Source organism: Neophocaena asiaeorientalis, unplaced genomic scaffold (assembly GCF_003031525.2).
Source record: "Neophocaena asiaeorientalis asiaeorientalis breed wild unplaced genomic scaffold, Neophocaena_asiaeorientalis_V1.1 scaffold174, whole genome shotgun sequence".
NCBI classification, from domain to species: Eukaryota; Metazoa; Chordata; class Mammalia; order Artiodactyla; family Phocoenidae; genus Neophocaena; species Neophocaena asiaeorientalis.
Window position 1 is genome coordinate 5,964,768 of NW_020174922.1, and position 24,688 is coordinate 5,989,455.

The following is a 24,688-nucleotide window of genomic DNA, read 5'->3' on the forward strand; positions in this document are numbered from 1 at the left end:
GGGCAGGGCTGGGGATCAGGAAATGTGAAGCCAGAAAAGGCCCTGGGGGTGGGGTGGGGGGCATGGCTTAGGCTCAGCATGGCCAGAGGGGGCCCTGGAGGACAGTGGTTCAGGCCTGGGACCTCAGTAGGCTTGCCAGGCCCGAGTGGGTGGGGGAAACGCTATCCGCATTCCCCTCTGATCCCCTGATCCCCTGAAGGTCTCTCCCTGTCCCTGCTAATCCCCACTCTGTGGGTGGGCCCCTCCTAGTATGGGAACCCCTCTCTTCCCCCACCGCCGTTTGTTTTTGTTTTGTTTTTGCTAAATGAGAAGCAGTTAATTCAATCTTTTACATTATATGCTTACTTTTCCTGGTACCCAAGAATGCTTTTTTTAAATTATTGAACTATAGTTGATTTACAATATTATGTTAGTTTCAGGCATACATCAAAGTGATTCAGGTATCTGTATCTATATATATCTGTATCTATCTATCTATATATATGTTTTCTTTTACAGATTTCTTTCCATTGTAGGTTATTACAAGCTACTGAATATAGTTCCCTGTGCTATACAGTAAATCCTTGTTGTTTATCTATTTTATATATAGTAGTGTGTATATGTTAATCCCAAACTCCTCATTTGTCCTCCCCCGCATTTCCCCTTTGGTAACCATAAGTTTGTTTTCTATATTTGTGAGTCTGTTTCTGTTTTGTAAATAAGTTTAATTATATTATTTTTTTAGATTCCATATATAAGTGCTATTATATCCTATTTGTATTTATTTGACTTACTTCACTTAGTATGATAATCTCTAGGTCCATCTCAAGGATGCTTTTAGAACATACGTAGTAGGTATTCATAGTTTAAAATATCTGGGAAAAGGCTCATTTAAATTATTGAACTAGATGTTTTTCTGCTTTTTAATTTTTTTAGTAAGCATTATCTGTAATAACCCCATTGACGTTTGGATAGAACTTTTGTGAGTTATCTCAGTTGGTGATCACAACTTTAGGCACTGCCGTTTCCGTATACAGTGATATCCAGTTGACAGATGAGGAAGCAAAAACCCTGAGAGGACAAGAGGCTTACGCAAGGGGAAGAGCAAAGTCTATGACTCAGATTGTCAAACTCCTAATTCAGATGTGTTTCCATTATTCCCTTCAGGGAGATAAGGTTAGGAAAAGAAAATAAAAGGAGGGTGAAAAACATAGCATTTTAAGGTCTTCATGATTAATGCCAGAGTTCACTTTTTTAAGGCAAGAAGTCATCATTGGATCTCCTTTGTTTTAAAACCTTCAGTGGTTCCCCTCTGCCTATTGCAAAGTTCACAGTTAGAAGGCTTTTTTAAAATCTCTTTCAGTTCCCCACATACACCCAAAACTACACAACCAAACTGCTTGAAAATGTACAAACACACCATATCTTTTCTTTCCTCTATGCCTTTGCCTATGGTTTCTTCTCCACGTATCCTTCACCCTCTTTTAATATCTATTATATTTTTACATCTATTATATAATTAACTTGTTAAATGTCTATATAATGCTTACTATGTGTGAGGCACTGTTTGAAGTGCTTCACAGATATTAACTCAGTTACTCCTCATAATAATCCCAGGAGATAAGCAATATTATCCCATTTTAAAGATGACAAAACTGAGGTATAGAAACTAAGGAATCAGGATTCCAGAAAGAAGGTTCTGCTGTCAAACTGGGTACTCTTAACCACTACAGTATGTCACATATGCACTAGGAATTTCAAAATTGAAAAACATATCACATTCAGCCAACACTGATGTCTACATGGCATGCTACCAAAGGCGTCCAGGTCATAGCATTAATTACCTTGTAAATTTACCATCAACTGGAGCCTAGATCTCATCTTTTTAAACTCAGAAACCTGATATTTTTCAGCAGTCACACCAAGAACAAATCCTTCTCTTGGAGGTGGACTTGCAATGACTTGGCCCGTGAGGTTAATATTTGAAGTTAAAATGCCAATTTATTAACTTACAGTGAGAAGTAGAACTGTCCATAACATGGACCATTCCCACGTCAGCATGACCAGTGCCTCTGCCTCTTAGCAGTCATGTAAAAACAGACCACGCTTGGCAAATTGCTTTGATCAACATGGCATTGTAATGAGGGATATTTCTGAGATGAGCAAAAAATTCACTGGCATCAGCTAGGTTAGTGTGAGGCATCTGGACTGTGATAGCAGCAGCCTAGCCAAGGGGATCAGGAGGACGTGAAGTTCATTGGCCCTTAGCCTGGGACATTGCTGGGCTGGGCACTGGCAACCTAGTATCTCTTCCATTCTCCTTTTTTTCTATGATTCTGGCCAGCCCTTTTTTTCCTTTGTTACATTCTACTGTTGAGTGCATATTAATATAGTCAGTCTGGTTACAGTCAAGTCTTCAAGACTGGGACCTTTCTATCTCTCTAAGATAGCCTTTGTGTAATTGTATTTTCAGGTGACATTTTCTTTTTGATGACGTTCTTGAGACCTAACACAAATACTATCTAGCATTTTTTACACTGAATTATATGAATATTTTCTTAATAGCGAAGGCCAAGTCATGCTCATTCTTCTTTGTATTCCCAGAAGTAAATGTATTGCCCAGTATATAATAGGAGCTCAATGAGCGTGTGCTGAACAAACAAGTGAATTAGGGGGCAGTAGAGCATCATGGTTATGAGTGTAAGCTCTGAATGGCTCGGTTTCAAATCTCAGCTCTATTACTTAATAGTTGTGTGACTTTGGCAAGTTACTTAACCTCCCTAAGCTTACATTTTCTCTTCTGTAAAATGGGTATAATGATAGCACCCTGTCTCCCAGTGTTCTTGAGAAGAGTAAATGAATTAATACATATAACAAACTTAGAAATATACCTGGAATTCCATAACTATTAGTTATTAGTATGATAATTCAGAATTTCATATTTTACTTGTTTTTTTTATAAGTGTGACTTATTTTGAAAGAGCAGAGTACTGCTGTTCTTAAGTGTCATCACTGAACACTTAATAAAAAATTGATTGTTGGGCTTCCCTGGTGGCGCAGTGGTTGAGAGTCTGCTTGCCGATGCAGGGGACACGGGTTCGTGCCCCGGTCCGGGAGGATCCCACGTGCCGCGGAGCGGCTGGGCCCGTGAGCCATGACCGCAGAGCCTGCGCGTCGGGAGCCTGTGCTCCGCAACGGGAGAGGCCACAACGGTGAGAGGCCCGTGTACCACAAAAAAAAAAAAAAAAATTGATTGTTTTTGTTCACAAGAGTTCAGTAAAATGGAAACTCCCATATATTGCTGGTGGGAGAATGCAATGGTACAGCCTTTATGGAACACAATTTGGCAATATTTATCAAGAGCCTTATAAAAGTTCTTTCCCTTTAGTGCTGTAATTCCCCTTCTAGAAACTTCTCTCTCCTAAAGACATAGTCAGAAACTTGGATAAAACATATGCATGGACATGGTTTATCACATGATCACTTACCAAACCCCAAATTAGAAACTACTTAAATGACAAGAAATGGAAGAATGATTACACAAGTTATATCATTTGATGGAATAGTATGTAGCTCTCAAAATGATGTCTTTAAAGTTATTTAGTAGTGTGGAAAAATAACTCCAAAAATTTTTACGTGGAAGAAAAGCAAGCTATAAAATTGTATAAGTGATGTTATTTCCTCTGCATTGGAAAGAAATTAATAAATCAAGATAATAGTGATTATCTTTAGATGAGACAGCTATGGGGGATTTTTGTTCTTTCGCGTTGTCTTTCTTTTCTGAAACCTCCACAATGAGGATGTACTTTAGAAATGAAGATAATTCTTTAAGAATTATGACTTTCATATTCTTAGATGTGTAATTTTAAAAGCCATGTTGAATGTTAAGTCCAATTTTTATCATATTCTAAATGTAAGATCTGTCAAATTAGTGAAACCTATCTTTAGTTTTATACCAGAGATAATTAACAGGATTCATTTAATATTAATCAGAAAACCTTGCATTAAATCTATTTGATTAAATAAGAACTCATTACAAGTACTTACTCTGACAACTTTTGAAGCAAAATGAATGCTTAATTTCAACCCTCATAGAGAAATCAATTTATGTATACAACTCCTTGGGGTCTGCTCAATTTAACATTTGATAGTAATTCCTCTAAGAGCATACTCAGAAGAAAATAGAGGCTTTTATATTGGTACTGAGAGGAAATGGTTTTTGTAACAAAACAGTTCAAATTTGGGGCCCTTCATAGGTAGTAATGAGTTTTTGTTTTTTTTTTTTCTAGGAGCTGTGAGGGAAGAAATATCCGATATAGAACATGCAGTAATGTGGTAAGTATTAAGGTTCTATGATTGTGATAAGGTATTTATTTTATTTTATTTATTTTTTTATACAGCAGGTTCTTATTAGTCACTCATTTTATATACATCAGTGTATACACGTCAATCCCAATCTCCCAATTCATCCCACAACCACCCCCCACCACTTTCCCCCCTTGGTGTCCATACATTTGTTCTCTGCATCTGTGTCTCAATTTCTGCCCTGAAAACCAGTTCATCTGTACTATTTTTCTAGCTTCCACGTATATGCGTTAATATACTAAATTTGTTTTTCTCTTTCTGACTTACTTCACTCTGTATGATAGTCTCTAGATGCATCCATGTCTCAACAAATAACCCAATTTCATTCCTTTTCATAGCTGAGTAATATTCCATTGTATATATGTACCACATCTTCTTTATCCATTCGTCTGTCAGTGGGCATTTATGTTGCTTCCATGACCTGGCTATTGTAAATAGTGCTGCAATGAACATTGGGGTGCCTGTGTCTTTTTGAATTATGGTTTTCTCTGGGTATATGCCCAGTAGTGGGATTACAAGGTCATATGGTAATTCTGTTTTTAGTTTTTTAAGGAACCTCCATACTGTTCTCCATAGTGGCTGTATCCCACCAACAGTGCAAGAGGGTTCCCTTTTCTCCACACCCTCTCCAGCATTAGTTGTTTGTAGATTTTCTGATGATGCCCGTTCTAACTGGTGTGAGGTGATACCTCACTGTAGTTTTGATTTGCATTTCTCTAATAATTAGTGATGTTGAGCAGCTTTTCATGTGCTTCTTAGCCATTTTAATGTCTTCTTTGGAGAAATGTCTGTTTAGGTCTTCTGCCCATTTCTGGATTGGGTTGTTTGTTTTTTTAATATTGAGCTGCATGAGCTGTTTATATATTTTGGAGATTAACCCTTTGTCTGTTGATTCATTTGCGAATATTTTCTCCCATTCTGAGGGTTGTCTTTTCTTCTTGTTTATGGTTTCCTTTGCTGTGCAAGAGCTTTTAAGTTTCATTAAGTCCCATTTGTTTATTTTTGTTTCTATTTCCATTACTCTAGGAGGTGGATCAAAAAAGATCTTACTGTGATTTATGTCAAAGAGTGTTCACCTGTGTTTTCCTCTAAGAGATTTATAGTGTCTGGTCTTACATTTAGGTCTCTAATCCACTTTGAGTTTATTTTTGTGTATGGTGTTACGGAGTGTTCTATTTTCATTCTTTTACATGTAGCTGTCCAGTTTTCCCAGCACCACTTATTGAAGAGACTGTGTCTTTTCTCCATTGTATATCATTGCCTCCTTTGTCATAGATTAGCTGACCATGGGTGTGTGGGTTTATATCTGGGCTTTCTATCTCTTTCCATTGATCTATATTTCTGTTTTACTGACAGTACCATATAGTCTTGATTACTGTAGCTTTGTAGTACAGTCTGAAGTCAGGGAGTCTGATTCCTCCAGCTCCGCTCTTTTCCCTCAAGACTGCTTTGGCTATTCGGTGTCTTTTGTGTCTCCATACAAATTGTAAAATGTTTTGTTCTAGTTCTGTGAAAAATGCCATTGGTAGTTTGATAGGGTTGGCACTGAATCTGTCGATTGCTTTGGGGAGTATTGTCATTTTCACAATATTGATTCTTCCAATCCAAGAACATGGTATTTCTCTCCATCTGTTTGTGTCACCTTTAATTACTTTCATCATTGTCTTATAGTTTTCTGCATACAGGTCTTTTGTCTCCTTAGGTAGGTTTATTCCTAGGTATTTTATTCTTTTTGTTGCAGTGGTAAATGGAAGTGTTTCCTGAATTTCTCTTTCAGATTTTCATTGTTAGTGTATAGGAATGCAAGAAATTTCTGTGCATTAATTTTGTATCCTGCTACTTTACCGGATTCATTGATTAGCTCTAGTAGTTTTCTGGTAGCATCTTTAGGATTCTCTATGTATAGTATCATGTCATCTGCAAACAGTGACAGTTTTAATTCTTCTTTTCCAATTTGGATTCCTTTTATTTCTGTTTCTTCTCTGATTGCCGTGGCTAGGACTTCCAAAACTATGTTGAATAATAGTGGTGAGAGTGGACATCCTTGTCTTATTCCTGGTCTTAGTGGAAATTGTTTCAGTTTTTCACTATTGCGAATGATGTTGGTTGTGGGTTTGTCATATATGGCCTTTATTATGTTGAGGTAAGTTCCACCTATGCCTGCTTTCTGTAGGGTTTTTATAATAAATGGGTGTTGAATTTTGTCGAAAGCTTTTTCTGCATCTGTTGAGATGATCATATGGTTTTTCTCCTTCAATTTGTTAATATGGTGTATTACATTGATTGACTTGCATATATTGAAGAATACTTGCATCCCTGGGAAAAATCCCACTTGATCATGGTGTGTGATCTTTTTAATGTGTTGTTGTATTCTGTTTGCTGGTATTTTGTTGAGGATTTTTGCATCTATATTCATTGGTGATATTGGTCTGTAATTTTCTTTTTTTGTAGTATCTTTGTCTGGTTTTGGTGTCAGGGTGATGGTGGCCTCATAGATTGAGTTTGGGAGTGTTCCTTCCTCCGCAGTTTTTGGGAAGAGTTTGAGAAGGATGCGTGTTAGCTCTTCTCTAAATGTTTGATAGAATTCACCTGTGAAGCCGTCTGGTCCTGGACTTCTGTTTGTTGGAAGATTTTTAATCACAGTTTCAATTTCATTACTTGTGATTGGTCTGTTCATATTTTCTATTTCTTCCTTGTTCAGTCTTGGAAGGTTATACCTTTCTAAGAATTGTCCATTTCTTCCAGGATGTCCATTTTATTGGCATAGAGTTGCTTGTAGTAGTCTGTTAGGATGCTTTGTATTTCTGCGGTGTCTGTTGTAACTTCTCCTTTTTCATTTCTAATTTAATTGATTTCAGTCCTCTCCCTCTTTTTCTTGATGAGTCTGGCTAATGGATTATCAATTTTGTTTATCTTCTCAAAGAACCAGCTTTTAGTTTTACTGATCTTTGCTATTGTTTTCTTTGTTTCTATTTCATTTTTTTGTGCTCTGATCTTTATGATTTCTGTCCTTCTGCTAGCTTTGGGTTTTGTTTGTTCTTCTTTCTCTAGTGTTTAGGTGTGAGCTTACATTATTTATTTGAGATTTTTCTTGATTTTTGGGGTAGCCTTGTAAAGCTACAAACTTCCCTCTTAGAACTGCTTTTGCTGCATCCCATAGGTTTTGGATCATCGTGTTTTCATTGGCATTTGTCTCTAGGTAGTTTTTGATTTTGTCTTTGATTTCTTCACTGATCACTTGGTTATTTAGTAACGTTTTGTTTAGCCTCCATGTGTTTGTGTTTTTTATGTTTCATTCCCTGTAATTTATTTCTAATCTCATAGTATTGTGGTCAGAAAAGATGCTTGATATGATTTCAATTTCCTTAAATTTAATGAGGCTTGATTTGTGACCCAAGATGTGATCTATCCTGGAGAATGTTCTGTGTGCTCTTGCGAATAAAGTGTAATCTGCTGTTTTGGGTGGAATGTCTTGTAAATATCGATTAAATCTATCTGGTCTATTGTGTCATTTAAAGCTTCTATTTCCTTATTTATTTTCATTTTGGATGATCTGTCCATTAGTTTAAGTGAGGTGTTAAAGTCCCCCACTATTAATTTGTTACTGTTGATTTCCTGTTTTCGAACTGTTAGCAGTTGCCTTATGTATTGAGGTGCTCCTATGTTGGGTGCATATATATCTATAATTGTTATATCTTCTCCTTGGATTGATCCCCTGATCGTTATGTAGTGTCCTTCCTTGTCTCTTGTAACATTCTTTATTTTAAAGTCTATTTTATCTAATATGAGTATTGCTACTCCAGCTTTCTTTTGATATCCATTTGCATGGAATATCTTTTTCCATCCCCTCACTTTCAGTCTGTATGTGTCCCTAGGTCTGAAGTGGGTCTCTTGTAGACGGCATATATATGGGTCTTGTTTTTGTGTCCTTTCAGCAAGCCTGTGTCTTTTGGTTGGAGCATTTAATCCATTCACCTTTAGGGTAATTATCGATACGTATGTTCCTATGACCATTTTCTTAATTGTTTTGGGTTTGTTTTTTTAGGTCCTTTTCTTCTCTTGTATTTCCCACTTAGAGAAGTTCCTTTAGCATTTGTTGTAGAGTTGGTTTTATGGTGCTGAATTCTCTTATCTTTCGCTTGTCTTTGAAGCTTTTGATTTCTCCATTGAATCTGAATGAGATCCTTGCCAGGTAGGGTAATTTTGGTTGTAGGTTCTTCACTTTCATCCCTTTAATATTCGGTGTCTTTTGTGTCTCCATACAAATTGTAAACTGTTTTGTTCTAGTTCTGTGAAAAATGCCATTGGTAGTTTGATAGGGTTGGCACTGAATCTGTCGATTGCTTTGGGGAGTATTGTCATTTTCACAATATTGATTCTTCCAATCCAAGAACATGGTATTTCTCTCCATCTGTTTGTGTCACCTTTAATTACTTTCATCATTGTCTTATAGTTTTCTGCATACAGGTCTTTTGTCTCCTTAGGTAGGTTTATTCCTAGGTATTTTATTCTTTTTGTTGCAGTGGTAAATGGAAGTGTTTCCTGAATTTCTCTTTCAGATTTTCATTGTTAGTGTATAGGAATGCAAGAAATTTCTGTGCATTAATTTTGTATCCTGCTACTTTACCGGATTCATTGATTAGCTCTAGTAGTTTTCTGGTAGCATCTTTAGGATTCTCTATGTATAGTATCATGTCATCTGCAAACAGTGACAGTTTTAATTCTTCTTTTCCAATTTGGATTCCTTTTATTTCTGTTTCTTCTCTGATTGCCGTGGCTAGGACTTCCAAAACTATGTTGAATAATAGTGGTGAGAGTGGACATCCTTGTCTTATTCCTGGTCTTAGTGGAAATTGTTTCAGTTTTTCACTATTGCGAATGATGTTGGTTGTGGGTTTGTCATATATGGCCTTTATTATGTTGAGGTAAGTTCCACCTATGCCTGCTTTCTGTAGGGTTTTTATAATAAATGGGTGTTGAATTTTGTCGAAAGCTTTTTCTGCATCTGTTGAGATGATCATATGGTTTTTCTCCTTCAATTTGTTAATATGGTGTATTACATTGATTGACTTGCATATATTGAAGAATACTTGCATCCCTGGGAAAAATCCCACTTGATCATGGTGTGTGATCTTTTTAATGTGTTGTTGTATTCTGTTTGCTGGTATTTTGTTGAGGATTTTTGCATCTATATTCATTGGTGATATTGGTCTGTAATTTTCTTTTTTTGTAGTATCTTTGTCTGGTTTTGGTGTCAGGGTGATGGTGGCCTCATAGATTGAGTTTGGGAGTGTTCCTTCCTCCGCAGTTTTTGGGAAGAGTTTGAGAAGGATGCGTGTTAGCTCTTCTCTAAATGTTTGATAGAATTCACCTGTGAAGCCGTCTGGTCCTGGACTTCTGTTTGTTGGAAGATTTTTAATCACAGTTTCAATTTCATTACTTGTGATTGGTCTGTTCATATTTTCTATTTCTTCCTTGTTCAGTCTTGGAAGGTTATACCTTTCTAAGAATTGTCCATTTCTTCCAGGATGTCCATTTTATTGGCATAGAGTTGCTTGTAGTAGTCTGTTAGGATGCTTTGTATTTCTGCGGTGTCTGTTGTAACTTCTCCTTTTTCATTTCTAATTTAATTGATTTCAGTCCTCTCCCTCTTTTTCTTGATGAGTCTGGCTAATGGATTATCAATTTTGTTTATCTTCTCAAAGAACCAGCTTTTAGTTTTACTGATCTTTGCTATTGTTTTCTTTGTTTCTATTTCATTTTTTTGTGCTCTGATCTTTATGATTTCTGTCCTTCTGCTAGCTTTGGGTTTTGTTTGTTCTTCTTTCTCTAGTGTTTAGGTGTGAGCTTACATTATTTATTTGAGATTTTTCTTGATTTTTGGGGTAGCCTTGTGAAGCTACAAACTTCCCTCTTAGAACTGCTTTTGCTGCATCCCATAGGTTTTGGATCATCGTGTTTTCATTGGCATTTGTCTCTAGGTAGTTTTTGATTTTGTCTTTGATTTCTTCACTGATCACTTGGTTATTTAGTAACGTATTGTTTAGCCTCCATGTGTTTGTGTTTTTTATGTTTCATTCCCTGTAATTTATTTCTAATCTCATAGTATTGTGGTCAGAAAAGATGCTTGATATGATTTCAATTTCCTTAAATTTAATGAGGCTTGATTTGTGACCCAAGATGTGATCTATCCTGGAGAATGTTCTGTGTGCTCTTGCGAATAAAGTGTAATCTGCTGTTTTGGGTGGAATGTCTTGTAAATATCGATTAAATCTATCTGGTCTATTGTGTCATTTAAAGCTTCTATTTCCTTATTTATTTTCATTTTGGATGATCTGTCCATTAGTTTAAGTGAGGTGTTAAAGTCCCCCACTATTAATTTGTTACTGTTGATTTCCTGTTTTCGAACTGTTAGCAGTTGCCTTATGTATTGAGGTGCTCCTATGTTGGGTGCATATATATCTATAATTGTTATATCTTCTCCTTGGATTGATCCCCTGATCGTTATGTAGTGTCCTTCCTTGTCTCTTGTAACATTCTTTATTTTAAAGTCTATTTTATCTAATATGAGTATTGCTACTCCAGCTTTCTTTTGATATCCATTTGCATGGAATATCTTTTTCCATCCCCTCACTTTCAGTCTGTATGTGTCCCTAGGTCTGAAGTGGGTCTCTTGTAGACGGCATATATATGGGTCTTGTTTTTGTGTCCTTTCAGCAAGCCTGTGTCTTTTGGTTGGAGCATTTAATCCATTCACCTTTAGGGTAATTATCGATACGTATGTTCCTATGACCATTTTCTTAATTGTTTTGGGTTTGTTTTTTTAGGTCCTTTTCTTCTCTTGTATTTCCCACTTAGAGAAGTTCCTTTAGCATTTGTTGTAGAGTTGGTTTTATGGTGCTGAATTCTCTTATCTTTCGCTTGTCTTTGAAGCTTTTGATTTCTGCATTGAATCTGAATGAGATCCTTGCCAGGTAGGGTAATTTTGGTTGTAGGTTCTTCACTTTCATCCCTTTAAGTATATCATGCCCCTCCCTTCTGGCTTGTAGAGTTTCTGCTGAGAAATCCGCTGTTAACCTTATGGGAGCTCCCTTGTATGTTATTTGCCGTTTTTCTTTGCTGCTTTCAATAATTTTTCTTTGTCTTTATTTTTCGTCAGTTTGATTATTATGTGGCTCAGCGTGTTTCTCCTTGAGTTTATCGTGTGGGACTCTCTGCGCTTCCTGGACTTGGGTGGCTATTTCCTTTCCCATGTTAGGGAAATTTTCGACTGTAATCTCTTTAAATATTTTCTCTGGTCCTTTCTCTCTCTCTTCTCCTTCTTCTCCTTCTCCTTCTCCTCCTTCTCCTTCTCCTCCTTTCCCTATAATGTGAATGTTGTTGCGTTTAATGTTGTCCCAGAGGTCTTTCTTAGGCTGTCTTCATCTTCATTTCTTTTCGTTCTTTTTTCTTTATTCTGTTCTGCAGCAGTGAATTCCACCATTCTGTCTTCCGGGTCACTTATCCGTTCCTCTGCCTCAGTTATTCTGCTGTTGATTCCTTCTAGTGTAGTTTTCATTTCAGTTATTGTACTACTGTTCTCTGTTTGTGTGTTCTTTAATTCTTCTAGATCTTTGTTAAACATTTCTTGCATCTTCTCGATCTTTATCTCTATTCTTTTTCCAAGGTCCTGGATCATTTTCACTATCATTATTCTGAATTCTTTTTCTGGAAGGTTGCCTATCTCCACTTCATTTAGTTGTGTTTTCTTTGTTTTATCTTGTTCCTTCATCTGGTACATAGCTCTCTGCCTTTTCATCTTGTCTATGTTTCTGTGAATGTGGTTTTTGTTCCACAGGCTGCAGGATTGTAGTTCTTCTTGCTTCTGCTCTCTGCCCTCTGGTGGATGAGGCTATCCTGGTAGTAATGGAGGGTCTCCTGCAGAGTCAGGGGGTGGTTGTGTCTCATCGTGAGGACAAGGACAGTGGCAGTAGAAGTTCTGGGAAGTACTTCTTGGCATGAGCCCTCCCAGAGTCCACCATTAGCCCCACCAAGGAGCCCAGGTGATAAGGTATTTTTTTAAGCACTGACTAATGCTAAGGAGTTTCATGTATCCTGAGCAGAAATCAACCAAGTAGTATTTCAGCAAGAGTTATTTCACAGTGTATGGATTATTCACATCAAAAAAAATAGGTATTTTTAATGTTCCTCAATACAAACTTTTAATCATTTGGCCAGATTGAAACTTCAGAATAAGGAATCTCTCTGTTTCCTCTCTGCTTTCTGGCTTTTCACATCCAGGTCTCTTGAGAACAAATAAGAGGAATGATAAAAGGGAAACCACTTGGGCATCATGAAATAAATATCCGTTAATCAAACTCAGATTTGCCAAATTCATTTGTTTAGCAAATACTATTCAATGCCAACTGTGTGAGGCACGGCACTACTACAAGGATAAATAGCATGTGGTCACTGTCTTAAAACATCTGTTTTACGGTAATGGATGTAGAAAGAGAAGACAGATGTGCACATAACCACATCCTAGGGCAAAATATGACAAACGTAGTAAGAAAGGAATAAAGTTCTTGTGGGTTAAAAGCAGAGAGAAATCTGAAGGGCCTTCAAGGAGGAGGTGATTTGAGGTAGGGCTAAGAAGGCTAGGAACACTGTGACTGGCTCAGATTGGGTGGGAGGGGATGACAGCCAGTCCAAATGGAGGAGACATAATGGGCAACTTTGGAAACAAGAATGTTGAAGGTGTGTTCTGAACATGAGTTTGGGTAGGATTGTGCTTACAGGTATGGAAGAGAAGAATTGAAAGGTATTTTGAGGTTACACCATGACCAGATTTGAATGTTAAGCTTCTGAGTTTATATTAGTTCAGTGAGTAATGGAGGGTCACCAGAGATTGTGGAGCGAGAGAAGGATATTGTAGAGTTCCACTTTAGGAAGTTTATTTCTGTGGTGATATGAGGGATGCACTGGAACAGGAAACAGGTGGAAAGCAAGAAGTAATGAGGGCTGAAACCAGGAGGAGATAGATATAGGAGAGAACAAAGTTAAGGTCACTCTGCACAACTTAACAAGTGATTTAAATGAGAGTGATGAGTTGAAATGGGAATAAAGGAAACAGAGGCATATGCGTGTTTAGAGCTCTAGCACTGCCTGATCCCTCTGTTGGAAAAGCTCTTTCTTTGATATTTGCATGATGGGCATCTTCTTTATTCCGATCTCGGCTCAGGTACCATTTCCTCAAAGAGGTTTCCTTGTCCACCTTATCTAATGTGGTGGTCCCACTGCCTGGCCCTATTCCTCACAATAGTCAATCAACCACATTTTACTTTTTTTTTTAAAGGTCTTATCTCTACCAGAATTTATCTTATTTGATTACTTGTTGGTGTTCTGCTTTCCCACTCTCGAATGTAAACTCCATGAGGATAGAGCCTCGTTCACCTTGTCCACTCCTTCATCCCCAGTGCCTAGAATGGCTGACTTACATTTATTAAGGAGGGTGTTAGGACTTAGTCTGGCAATACTGAGATGCAAAAAAAAAAAAAAAAAAAAATGGAGAGTGGATTCCACATATAAGCAATAGCATATAATATTTGTCTTTCTCTGTCTGACTTACCTCACTTAATCTCTAGGTCCATCCATGTTGCTGCAAATGACATTATTTCATTCTTTTTATGGCTGAGTAATATTTTATGGCTGAGGTAGATATTTGTTGAATACAAAATGAGTACCCATCTTCTAGAAGAACAGTGAATGTCATTATCAGAAGTACGAATATTGAGAGGAGGTTTCGGAGAGGAAAATAGTAAATTTGATTTAGGGACACTGTTGAGTTTGATATGCAGGCTGGACTTGTAGGTGTTATATTCAACTAGGTTAGGGGGAGATCTGATCTGAGGAAAGAGATTGGGGCTCAAGAGACAGAAGCACAAAGCAAGAAATACAGAATTTAAAGATATGGCAGTAGTTTTTATAGGTAGAGCAAATAGAATAATGGGAGAAGGGAACCTCGGAACTTTGGTGCATGTCTGTACTCAGGAAGAAAGAGGACATAGTAAGAGATAAGCCATAAAAAGCATCATGAAAGAGGTAGCAGAAGAAATAAGAGAGAATTCTTAAAGATGTTCTATAGGATAACTGTTGCCAGAAGGTCAAATTCTGAAAAAAAAAAAAAAGGCCAATGGGGGAGCAGTTTCTCTAGTGTATTAGGAATAGAATCAGGATGGCAGTGGGTGTAGCATATTAATGAGGAAATGGAATCAATAGGTCTAAGTTATTCTTATAAAGTGTTAACAGAGACACTTCATCATTTGTAGAGTCACAGAAGGGTGGGAGGGCGTGTTGTTTTGTTTGTTTGTTAAAATAAGAGACCCCTTAAGAGATGAGTTGATCTGGAGGGAGAGATTGATGACATGTGCAGGTGAGGGTATACCGGATGCCACAGGTCCCAAAGTAGACATTGGGTGACAAGAAGAGAAGGACTCTTCATAAAGGAAAAAGACATACACTCTATTCTTAAAAAAAACAGACACAGATCGAGAAAGAAGGGATGAGGATATAGAAAGCTTTTGAAGATGAGACAAGTTGAGGCTACTCATGAGGAACAAGCTCAAAGTTCTCTATAGAGAAGTCTTCTAAGTCCTCTGCTGAAAGGGAAGGAGGGAAGTTGGACTTGGGACAGTAAGCATGAAGGCCTAGCATAGCCACTGGGGAAACTGAGTGGAAGCCAGCAAAGCCAAATTAAAGAACTGTTAGTAGTAGCAGAGAGGGTTCAACTGAGGTTAGAGAACTTGCCCTTACAGAGTATGTGGTCAGGAGGGTGTTAGGACTTAGTCTGGCAATACTGAGATGCACAAAAGAGAAATGGAGAGTGGATTCCACATATAAGCAATAGCATATAATATTTGTCTTTCTCTGTCTGACTTACTTCACTTAATCTCTAGGTCCATCTATGTTGCTGCAAATGACATTATTTCATTCTTTTTTATGGCTGACTGATATTCCATTGTGTACATGTACCACATCTTCTTTATCCAAATGGTACAAATGAACTTATTTACAAAACAGAATAGAGTCACAGATGTAGAAAACAAACTTATGGTTACCAAAGGCAAAAAGGGGGCAGAGGGATAAATTAGGAAATCAGGATTAATATATACACACTACTATAAATAAAATAGATAACTAGTAAGGACCTACTGTATAGCACAGGGAAATCTACTCAATGTTCTGTAATAATCTATATGAGAAAATCTAAAGAAGAGTAGATATATGTATATCTATAACTGATTCACATTGCTGTATGCCTGAAACTAACACAACATTGTAAATCAACTACAATAAAAAATTAAAAAAAAAAAAAAAAAGGACAGTGGAGGGGACCCCTGGCCAGAATACAGATGAGATGAGAAAGACTAAAATGAATGAACAGTATATATTTTTAAATGCCTGACCAGGGAGAGCGTAAGGAACTAAAAGCCTTGATAATTGGGAGTGGAAGTAATTGTTCAATAGAAAATTTTGCCTAGTTTGTTTCCCTATTTCCATATAGGACACTGGGTGCCACAAGCCATAGCATTGTCTTCTTCACCACACACACATACCTCACTCAACTGTTGATTAAAAAGATCAAATAGCTGTAGTGCTTCTTTTTACATTTTTTAAAAATGGTATCAACAGTTTGTTGTAGTAATAGTAAGAAAAAAATTTGATGTAAATATACTGTAGCTCCTTGGTTTTCTTTGCGATCCCTTTTATCGTAGTGATATATAAATATCATGGTTTTAAAAACACATGACATAGAAAACAAACTTATGGTTACCAAAGGGGAAAGGAGGCAGGGGAGGGATAAATTAGGAATTTGGGATTAACATATACACACTACTATATACAAAATAGATAACCAACAAGGACCTACTGTATAGCACAGGGAACTCTACTCTAGACTTTGTAATAACCTATAAGGGAAAAGAATATGAAAAAAATATATATATATATATCTGTATAACTGGGTCACTTTGCTGTACACCTGAAACTAACACAACATTGTAAATCAACTATACTCCAATTTAAAAGAAAAAAACAAAACCACAAAAAAACAAACAATGCAAAAAAATTTTTTAATTAAATGAATCATGAAATATGAAGAAAAACACATGATGTTATTAAAGAATCTCTTTAACGTCCATTCCTTTTCTTTCTAACTTTTAGGATAGTAGAATGGGTCCAAACTATCCTAAGTAGATGAATGCCTAAAACATCATGAGCGGATGTCTGCCTGCTCTTTCCTTAAAGCTCTTCAGAAACAGCCCCCAACTCCCATACTATCATTATGAGCGTTTCCATGGACAGATGCAGGCTAAGACTGACCTAACATTACTTAAAACCCATAGCACCAGCCAACTCTTTACAGCTTGTAGAATCAAACTGACACTGAATTTTTTATGAGAACCTGGAGTCTTCAAGTAATTCGATGCTCTTTTTCTGGCTTTTGGCCACGACAGAGGCAACATTGTCAAAAAACGAAAAACTTCACAAGAAAGAATCTTTTCATAATCACACTCCAATTTTTCAAACTAAGAAGTTCTGAACAATTCATTTAAGTATTCCCCTTTTAGATGCTTGTTTGGGAAAAACTTGAGGGCCTCTTGTTAGATAAGCCTCCAGCGTCACTCCTTAATCCCTGGACAGCTTCCTACGGCCCTTCTGGACCACTTCTCCAGAGATTCACCGTCTATTTCTATTCTTTGTACTTGCTACACACAACATTTCTTTAGGTTCTTGTTCCCCAAAACAAGAGGGGGAGAAAACATCTCCTTAGATTCCCAATTTTTCTGGCTTGACTGAAATATCAGCTCATGTACTTTTAAGGTTTTATTGTTAATCACTCTATAGACAGAGTGTATCAGTATAAGAAAGTTAAACTTTCCATGATGTTTGCATGGTTCTTGGAGTCATGGTACTTTCTAACATCATTTCTGGCTGGTCCAAGTAGGCTATTTTCATTCATAAGGACATAGTTCATCCAACCTTTCTCATTGGACTGTCCCTTCTCTTTTTTAGGAATGTGGCAAGGCTCTCTCTTTCTGAAAGAAAAAGCTAAGGATACCATTGGGAGAAACAGTAGGTGTGAACCTGGCAAACCAGTCAAGTGGCTCACTATGTCTCAGACCTTCCCTGGGGCCCCTCACAAAGGTCTCCTTAGGTCTCATCTTCCTGTTTATTCAAATAGCCTCAAATCTGAACCCCTTGATCTTAATTAGGCATTTAAAATTGACTTTCAGTGTGTTTAGAGAAATGCTGTGTTTCTTACAAACCGTTTCTTCAGTCACTGTCCTTAATCTTCGCTAGAGTTGAGATTTAGGAGACAGTGACCACAATTAGCATCCTTTTAGGCCAAGATGCCTGTGGTAGCTGATGGCGCTCTCATGTTCTTCATTAAGATTTTATCACAGTATTTTGCAACACTTTACTGTTCTTCAAAAAAAAATACATTTGCAAGATTACAGTTGGGAAACACATTTCCATATCTCTTCTAAAACTCTCGGGGAGTAATCAGAAGTGGGGGTGAGGTGAGTGGGCAGGGATTTCTGTCTTCTGAGGAATGGTTGAAACAACTAAAAGCGTTTTTAGCACGTGGAGACAAAACATCATTCATTCCAAGAATAATTGAGCAGAAGAATTGTTCTCAGGACTGGGGTATACTGGTGAATAAGACCAAAACCTAGTTCTCCTGAAGCTTTCATTCTAATGGAGGAAACCAGATTACAAACCAGTAGACAGACAAGTTACTTAAAGGAAACAATATCAGGTAGTGATCAGTGCTCTGCAGAGAATTAAGTGATCAGTGGCGACTTCAAATTGGAAGTTTGGGGAAGTCCACTTGGGGAGTGACACTTGAATGACAGGAAGAAATGAGCTCTGGGAACACCAAAGGAAGAGTGGATCAGAGAGAGGAACAGCTAGTGCAGAGGCTCTGAAGAGTGAAGGAACGTGGTGTGTTCAAAGAAGAAAGCCCAGTATAGTGTGCAAGAGGAAGAGTATTAGAAGATAAAAAAAAATAAAAGTGCAGGTAGACAGAGGCTAGACCGTGCTAGATGTCATAAAGTGTTATAGTTTAAGCACAAAGGGGAACTACTGAGAATTTTAAGGAGGGGAAAATACAGCTGGACTTAACGATTTTTAAAAAATGGGTTTGGCTGCAGGATCACTCTAGAGATAGATGGCATTCTGACAGGAGACAAAGGCAGCAGCTATAATGGCCAGAGAGGACAGAATGATCCTAGGCAAGTTTATAACTTTTGGGGGCCTCAGTTTCTACACTTAAACAACGAGGGGGTTGAACTAAATGATTTCAAAGATCCCTTCCAGCTCTAAAATTCTGTAATTCTTCAAAACTTTTATGTCTGGGCTCTAGCAGATTTGGATCTAAATGCAGACCCACGAAGATATCTATGTTGGGTTAGTGACGGGCAGTACTGTAGTGAACAGATTTACAGCCAGCACTAAAGTAGAGTCAGATCGAAGTGACCCCACGTGGACAGTAGAAGCAAAGTTTCCTGTCTTTGCTGTAGACCTTGATCATCCATCTTAACCAGTGATTCTTATCCCTGAGGTTGTAAAGTTTCGTGGCTTTCCTAAAGTCGCTCACATGTTTATTAATGGTCAATCTAAGGTCAATTTCCATTTGACCCCATGTTCATTTTTCTCATCAGGTCTTTGTACGGCATAAAATCAGGGCACATTTGGTGCTTTATGTCAAGAGTCAAATAGTAACTCATGGAAGGAAAGAACATTCTGCTACAGGCCTTTCTTGGCCAGAATTTTCTTTTAACTTTCTGAAATAACATTCAGACCCGTGAAATACCCCTAGAGTCTAGACAGATGCTGTAGTAAATAACGACAACTTCAGGAGTCAGTGCGCCTGCACGTTGGGCCATTTTCCAGCCAAGAGGCATGTCTAAGATAGGAAGAAGGATTACTTTCTCATAATCAAGTCCTTATTCAATAGCTGAAAATTAGACATCGTGCTGTGTGTCAGGGCCGTTCATTTGTTCACTTGTTCACTTATTCATTGTCTTGTTTACTTGTTCATTTATTTAACCAACATTTATAGAGTACCCAGCTCTTATTCCGCATTAGGGATTTTAGGAGTTGCTGCTGTCTATAAGAAAAACGGGCTACTTGTCCTCAGGGAAATCCAGAGTCTAGCAGGAAAAACAAATACACAAACACATAATGAATTAATGTATGATAAACACTATCAGTGTGGAGGTAAACACAACATGCTAAGAGGTCACGGAAGGACCACGCCTGATTCTCTCACTGCTGTACACCAGTTGCCTAGCATGAAGTGTAAATACCATGCTTCTGAAACTGTGTGCAGGAAGCACAGCAAGGCCCCAGGGCTGCAGGGGGATGTTTTAAATACTCAAGGGAAACACAGCGGTACTTGACATCTGATAGGCACTGTACAAACTACCTCATCATGTTGTATTTTTTATATGATGTCTTATCTTTGGAAAGTTGGCATTTGCTTTGATAAAAAGCAAGTCCTTTCAGAAAACCAACATGGGACAGGAAATGAGGGTGGCATTTTCCAGTCTGATTTCAGACTTTGAGAAGTTGTGCAGTCCACAACGGGTAAATACATCCCACCAGTAAGAAAACATGGTTACTTATGATTGAAATAAAATATTATTTTTCTTTCAAGTCACATGTATTGTTTTTCCAACGGCCACTAAGTTGTTAGGACACAAATACCTATTAAGTTTTTTGGACCTAACTACTTAATGAATGGAACCAAAGGTATTCTGCTTTGCCTAAAGGCACCATAAAAAAGATTACTGAGACATTAAAAGGACTGTGAACAGGTGAGGTTTGGCAACCTCTATCACATGGTAGGCATTCAACACATAAAGTGAATGAGTGAATGACATCCTAAATAGAGTGACACTTGAGCTGAGCCTTTCAAGAAAATGGGTTCCAATGAGAAAGTGTTATGGAAAATGGAAATGGAATACATTCAGCAATTTCTACCGTGACCTACTATGTACCAGACACTTTTTCTAGGCCCTGGGGTATAATAGTGACAGAGAAAGAGAAGACCCCTGTTCTCATGAAGCTTATACTCTAATGGGAGAAAGCATGATTGACAAGTAAATAGAGAAAAGTGTGACAGTTTCAGATAGTGAAAGACAATGAAGGAAATAAAGCAGGGTAATGAGAGTGACGGAGGGAGGCTGCTGTATATGAGGTTGTCAGGAAATTCCTTCTGAGGTGACATTGGGGCCCAGTTGTGTGTGCGAAGGGTGACACCTGAAGTAGCCCTGCTTGGTTTAGGCCCTGCCAGGTCATTTTATGAGATGCAGTACAAGGTATGTTGTGTGGAAGGAGGTATTTATCTGCGCTGAAGAATCTGAACTTAGCCCCAAATGTTATTTTGTGAGGGGCATTCTTAGCCCTTAGGCTGATAGGTATTGCTTGGAAGAGGACCAGAAGGGTGACAGAAAGCCGGCTGCTCTGACTACCCCTTTGTGTGTGTGCCTCTTCTCCCAGGCCCAGAGCCAGTCAACCCCAGACAAGGATCTTTTAAAGGCAGTAGAGGGAGTTCTGAACCTCAAGTAGAAGTGTCTTAAGTAGTAAAGCAATTCTGAGGGAAAGATGTTCATTTCTTCTTAACAAATTCTCAAAACTCACCACCTGCTAGAGGGGGCTTCCCAGGGGCACTGTGGATCTCCTGGGCGGTTCTCCCCCAGGCTAACTACTCAGCTCTCTCCAGCAGTGGACCCAGGAAATGGGCTTCTTGTCCAATCTACCCACACTTCCCTCCTTACTGATCCATCCAGCTGAAAAGCAGGAACTTTCCTTATACTGTAATCTTCACTGAGAAGGAAAGTGCTCTCATTTTGAGGTCTAGTAGGACGTGTCTTTTCCAAGTAACTTTATTAGGACTTCATTTGTTCCTTCATATACATCCATTCACATAACGAAATTGGGGCCACGCTCTCCTGGTTTTTAGATCCCACAGGCATTTGTATCTGAGCAGACTCTAAGAGGCCATCAGGATGTGTGGGGAGGGGGAGGGGAGAGTGGTTCAAAGGACACACTCTTCCTTTTTAATCCCACATATGCAGAGAACTAAAAGCATCAAAGAAGAGCAGAAAGTACACGGGCTTTTCTGAGTCCTGCCACTTAGTAATTATGTGCTTTCAAATAAAATTCATTAACCTCTTTCAATCTCAGCTTTCCTACCTTTAAAAATATCCTTCTTATATATGTACCAAGAATGTCTGTTAATTGGATGTTTATGGTAGTTTAAAAATTGGAAACAAACGGAGTGGGAGCTGATTAAATACATTGTGGTATGTCCATACCATGGACCACTATACAATCATTAAAAAGAATAAGGTACCACATCTTCTTTATCCATTCATCTGTCGTTGGACATTTAGGTTGTTTCCATGTCCTGGAAAATAGATAGCTGGTGGGAACCTGCTATAAAGCACAGGAAGCTCAGCTCGGTGCTCTGTGGTGACCTGGATGGGTGGGATGGGGGAGGGGGTGGGAAGGAGGTCCAGGAGAGAGGGGATATAGGTATACACATAGCTGATTCACTTCATTGTACAGCAGAAACTAACACAACATTGTAAAGCAATTATACTCCAATAAAAAAAAAAAGAATAGGGTAGATCTCTAGGTAATAACCTATAATAAAGTTCTTCCAAGACATAGTAAGTGTGAAATAAAGCAAGTGGTGGAGTAATATCTTTAACATGATCTCAGTCAGTTAAAAAAAAAAAATCCCTAAACTGAAATGTACCTGGCATATCATAAGTCTTGAAGGACACACATCAAACTGATCACAGTCATTATGTGTGTATGTGATGCAGAGAGAGAGAATTTGAACTGTTTAAGAGGGATTTTCCTTGTTTATTCTATATACTTTTGTAGAGTTTGGGGTTTTTTACAGTGAACGTGTATTCTGTGATTGGTATACATTTTAAACTATCTCAAAAATGAGGTTGGGTTAAAGTATTTTAAAAGTCATTGGATATATATTTATTTTTGAAACTGAAAAAAATACCATCTCACAGGAGTTTTACATGAGAAAATAGCTTAAAAATCACTCAGCCTGGTGCCTGACTCAGTAATGTTGGTTCTGCCCTCCTTCAATCCTTTTTTTTTTTTTTTTGTAATCAACTTCCCCCTTTCTATGGCAAAGTACCCTTTCCAGGAGAATACACTATTTAAAAAAGTGAAAATCCGATCACTTAAATTTCTGAAAGTCAGCCTTACTGTATGGTATCATGGGGAACTTCTGGTTATTTTGCTAAGTAACAGGTTCCAGGTCTTTTACAACAAAAACATCAGACCTCATCTCTGGCAGAACTGCAGAATTATAATGCCCCTTCCTTTGCAGGAACTATAGAAAAACAGACTTTCTATACCCTGCCCAGTCCTTAGGCTGGACAGTTAGGTCTCTGGCAGCGATAAAGCTTGGCTGTTCTTTGGCCAAATACTTGGTTGGAATTGCTGTGTATTCTCAGAAACATATCGCAGGGGACCAATCAATATCCCCCATAACAAGTCCAGCTTACCACAAAGCTAGAACAAATGTAGAATGCGACTTAACTACTTGTAGGGCTTTGTGGTTAGTGTGTGTGTTTTCCCTTTTAACATTGAGAAGGATTGACTTTGCTGAAACAAAAGGATGTTCTTTAAGGAACACATTTTCAAAAAATCCATGTTTCCCTGACTTGGGCCCCAGTTCTGTTTATGCTGAAGTTAGATAACCAAGGAAAATAACTTTTAGGAAGTAAGAAGTGATCAATGACTTTTATTGTTTCTCTGAGGACAGAGACCCTCTCCAACCTATGCTAACTAAGCTTTATTTGGCCATCGTGCAAATGAATTCATCTAAATGCAAGTATACAGCATGCCATGGGGATAACTGGAGATTGATTTTGGTTCAAAACACACCATTCCTTTCTCAAGAGTGAAACACTGAGCATTCAGGATAATGGTTAAAAATATTTGCAGTAATTTTACTCTGGGAAAAAATACCCTCACATTTTATGACTGACTGTTTTATCATTTGTGGCATAAAGAAATAAACATTTTTTTTTAATGATTCACAGATTCCTTCCTTTGGTGGATCTGGTGGATATAGATCTCTCTGCCGTGCTCTTTGCCAGGCAGCCAGCCAAGTTTTTTGGGTTTTTTCCTCCCCAGTAGGTTGGGCCCTTCTGCTTTCCTTCTCCCCTAGGCCTTCTCCTGACTGCTGTACACATTTCTTTTCTTTTTAAATGCTTTTTCTGACATGTCTTTATTGGACCCCTCCTAAGTCTCTCTCTTCTTCCTTTCTCCTTAACGTGTTCTCAGCTTCTTATCCTCTTCCTCAACCTTTTTTTAAAATTTAATTTAATTTTATATTGGAGTATAATTGATTTACAATGTTGTGTTAGTTTCAGGTGTACAGCAAAGTATGGAGGTTCCTTAAAAAATTAAAATAGAACTACCATATGATCCAGCAATCCCATTCCTGGCCATATACCTGGAGAAAATCATAATTCCAAAAGAGACACACACCCCAATGTTCATTGCAGTGCTGTTTACAATTGCCTCAACCTTTTATGCTCCAGGAGTGCTGTGAGATAAGCACGACGCCATGGAGAGAACACAGGCTTGGGGCTCTGCTACTCACCTTGTGGTTGAGCCAGCTCTTCAATTTCCCATTGCCTCAGTTTCCTCAAGTATGAAGTGGAAGCAAGAGTAATAGTCACTTTAGAGTCTTCCTTTCCAGGAATCCATGCGATCATGTAAATACACGGAATACACTCAAGAAATGTTAATTCCTTCTTACCTTCTTTTGGCAAAGATAAGTAAGTGATGGTCTTATAGAACACAGGGCCCTAGTGAAACAGCCGCTCACAGCATCCCAACAGCATTAAACGCTTTATCCCAGAACAGCTGAATTCTCCAGCTAAGGACACTTTCCCTCTTTTCCATAACTCACGGTAATACAAAGAGCTTCTGATTTGGTGGGGAAGATATAAAGAGAAATATATTGAGACGACTGACTTCTGCTCCTTGGCATCCTTCTGGTATACTTAAAAGATCGTAGGAGGGCTTCCCTGGTGTCGCAGTGGTTGAGAGTCTGCCTGCCGATGCAGGGGACACGGGTTCGTGCCCCGGTCCGGGAAGATCCCACATGCCGCGGAGCGTCTGGGCCCATGAGCCATGGCCGCTGAGCCTGCGCGTCCGGAGCCTGTGCTCCGCAATGGGAGAGGCCACAACGGTAAGAGGCCCGCGTACTGCAAAAAAAAAAAAAAAAAAAAAAAAAACATAGGAA

The 24,688-nt window shown here is 38.2% G+C and overlaps 1 protein-coding gene across 1 annotated transcript in view; it reads left to right on the forward strand.

Annotated features, from left to right (window-relative positions):
- ADAMTSL1 (ADAMTS like 1) overlaps positions 1-24,688 on the forward strand; it is a 453,014-nt gene that overhangs the window by 59,293 nt on the left and 369,033 nt on the right. The window contains exon 3 of the mRNA XM_024760471.1: positions 4,269-4,314. Coding sequence (XP_024616239.1) covers positions 4,269-4,314 — 46 coding nt within the window. The remainder of the gene's footprint in view (positions 1-4,268; positions 4,315-24,688) is intronic.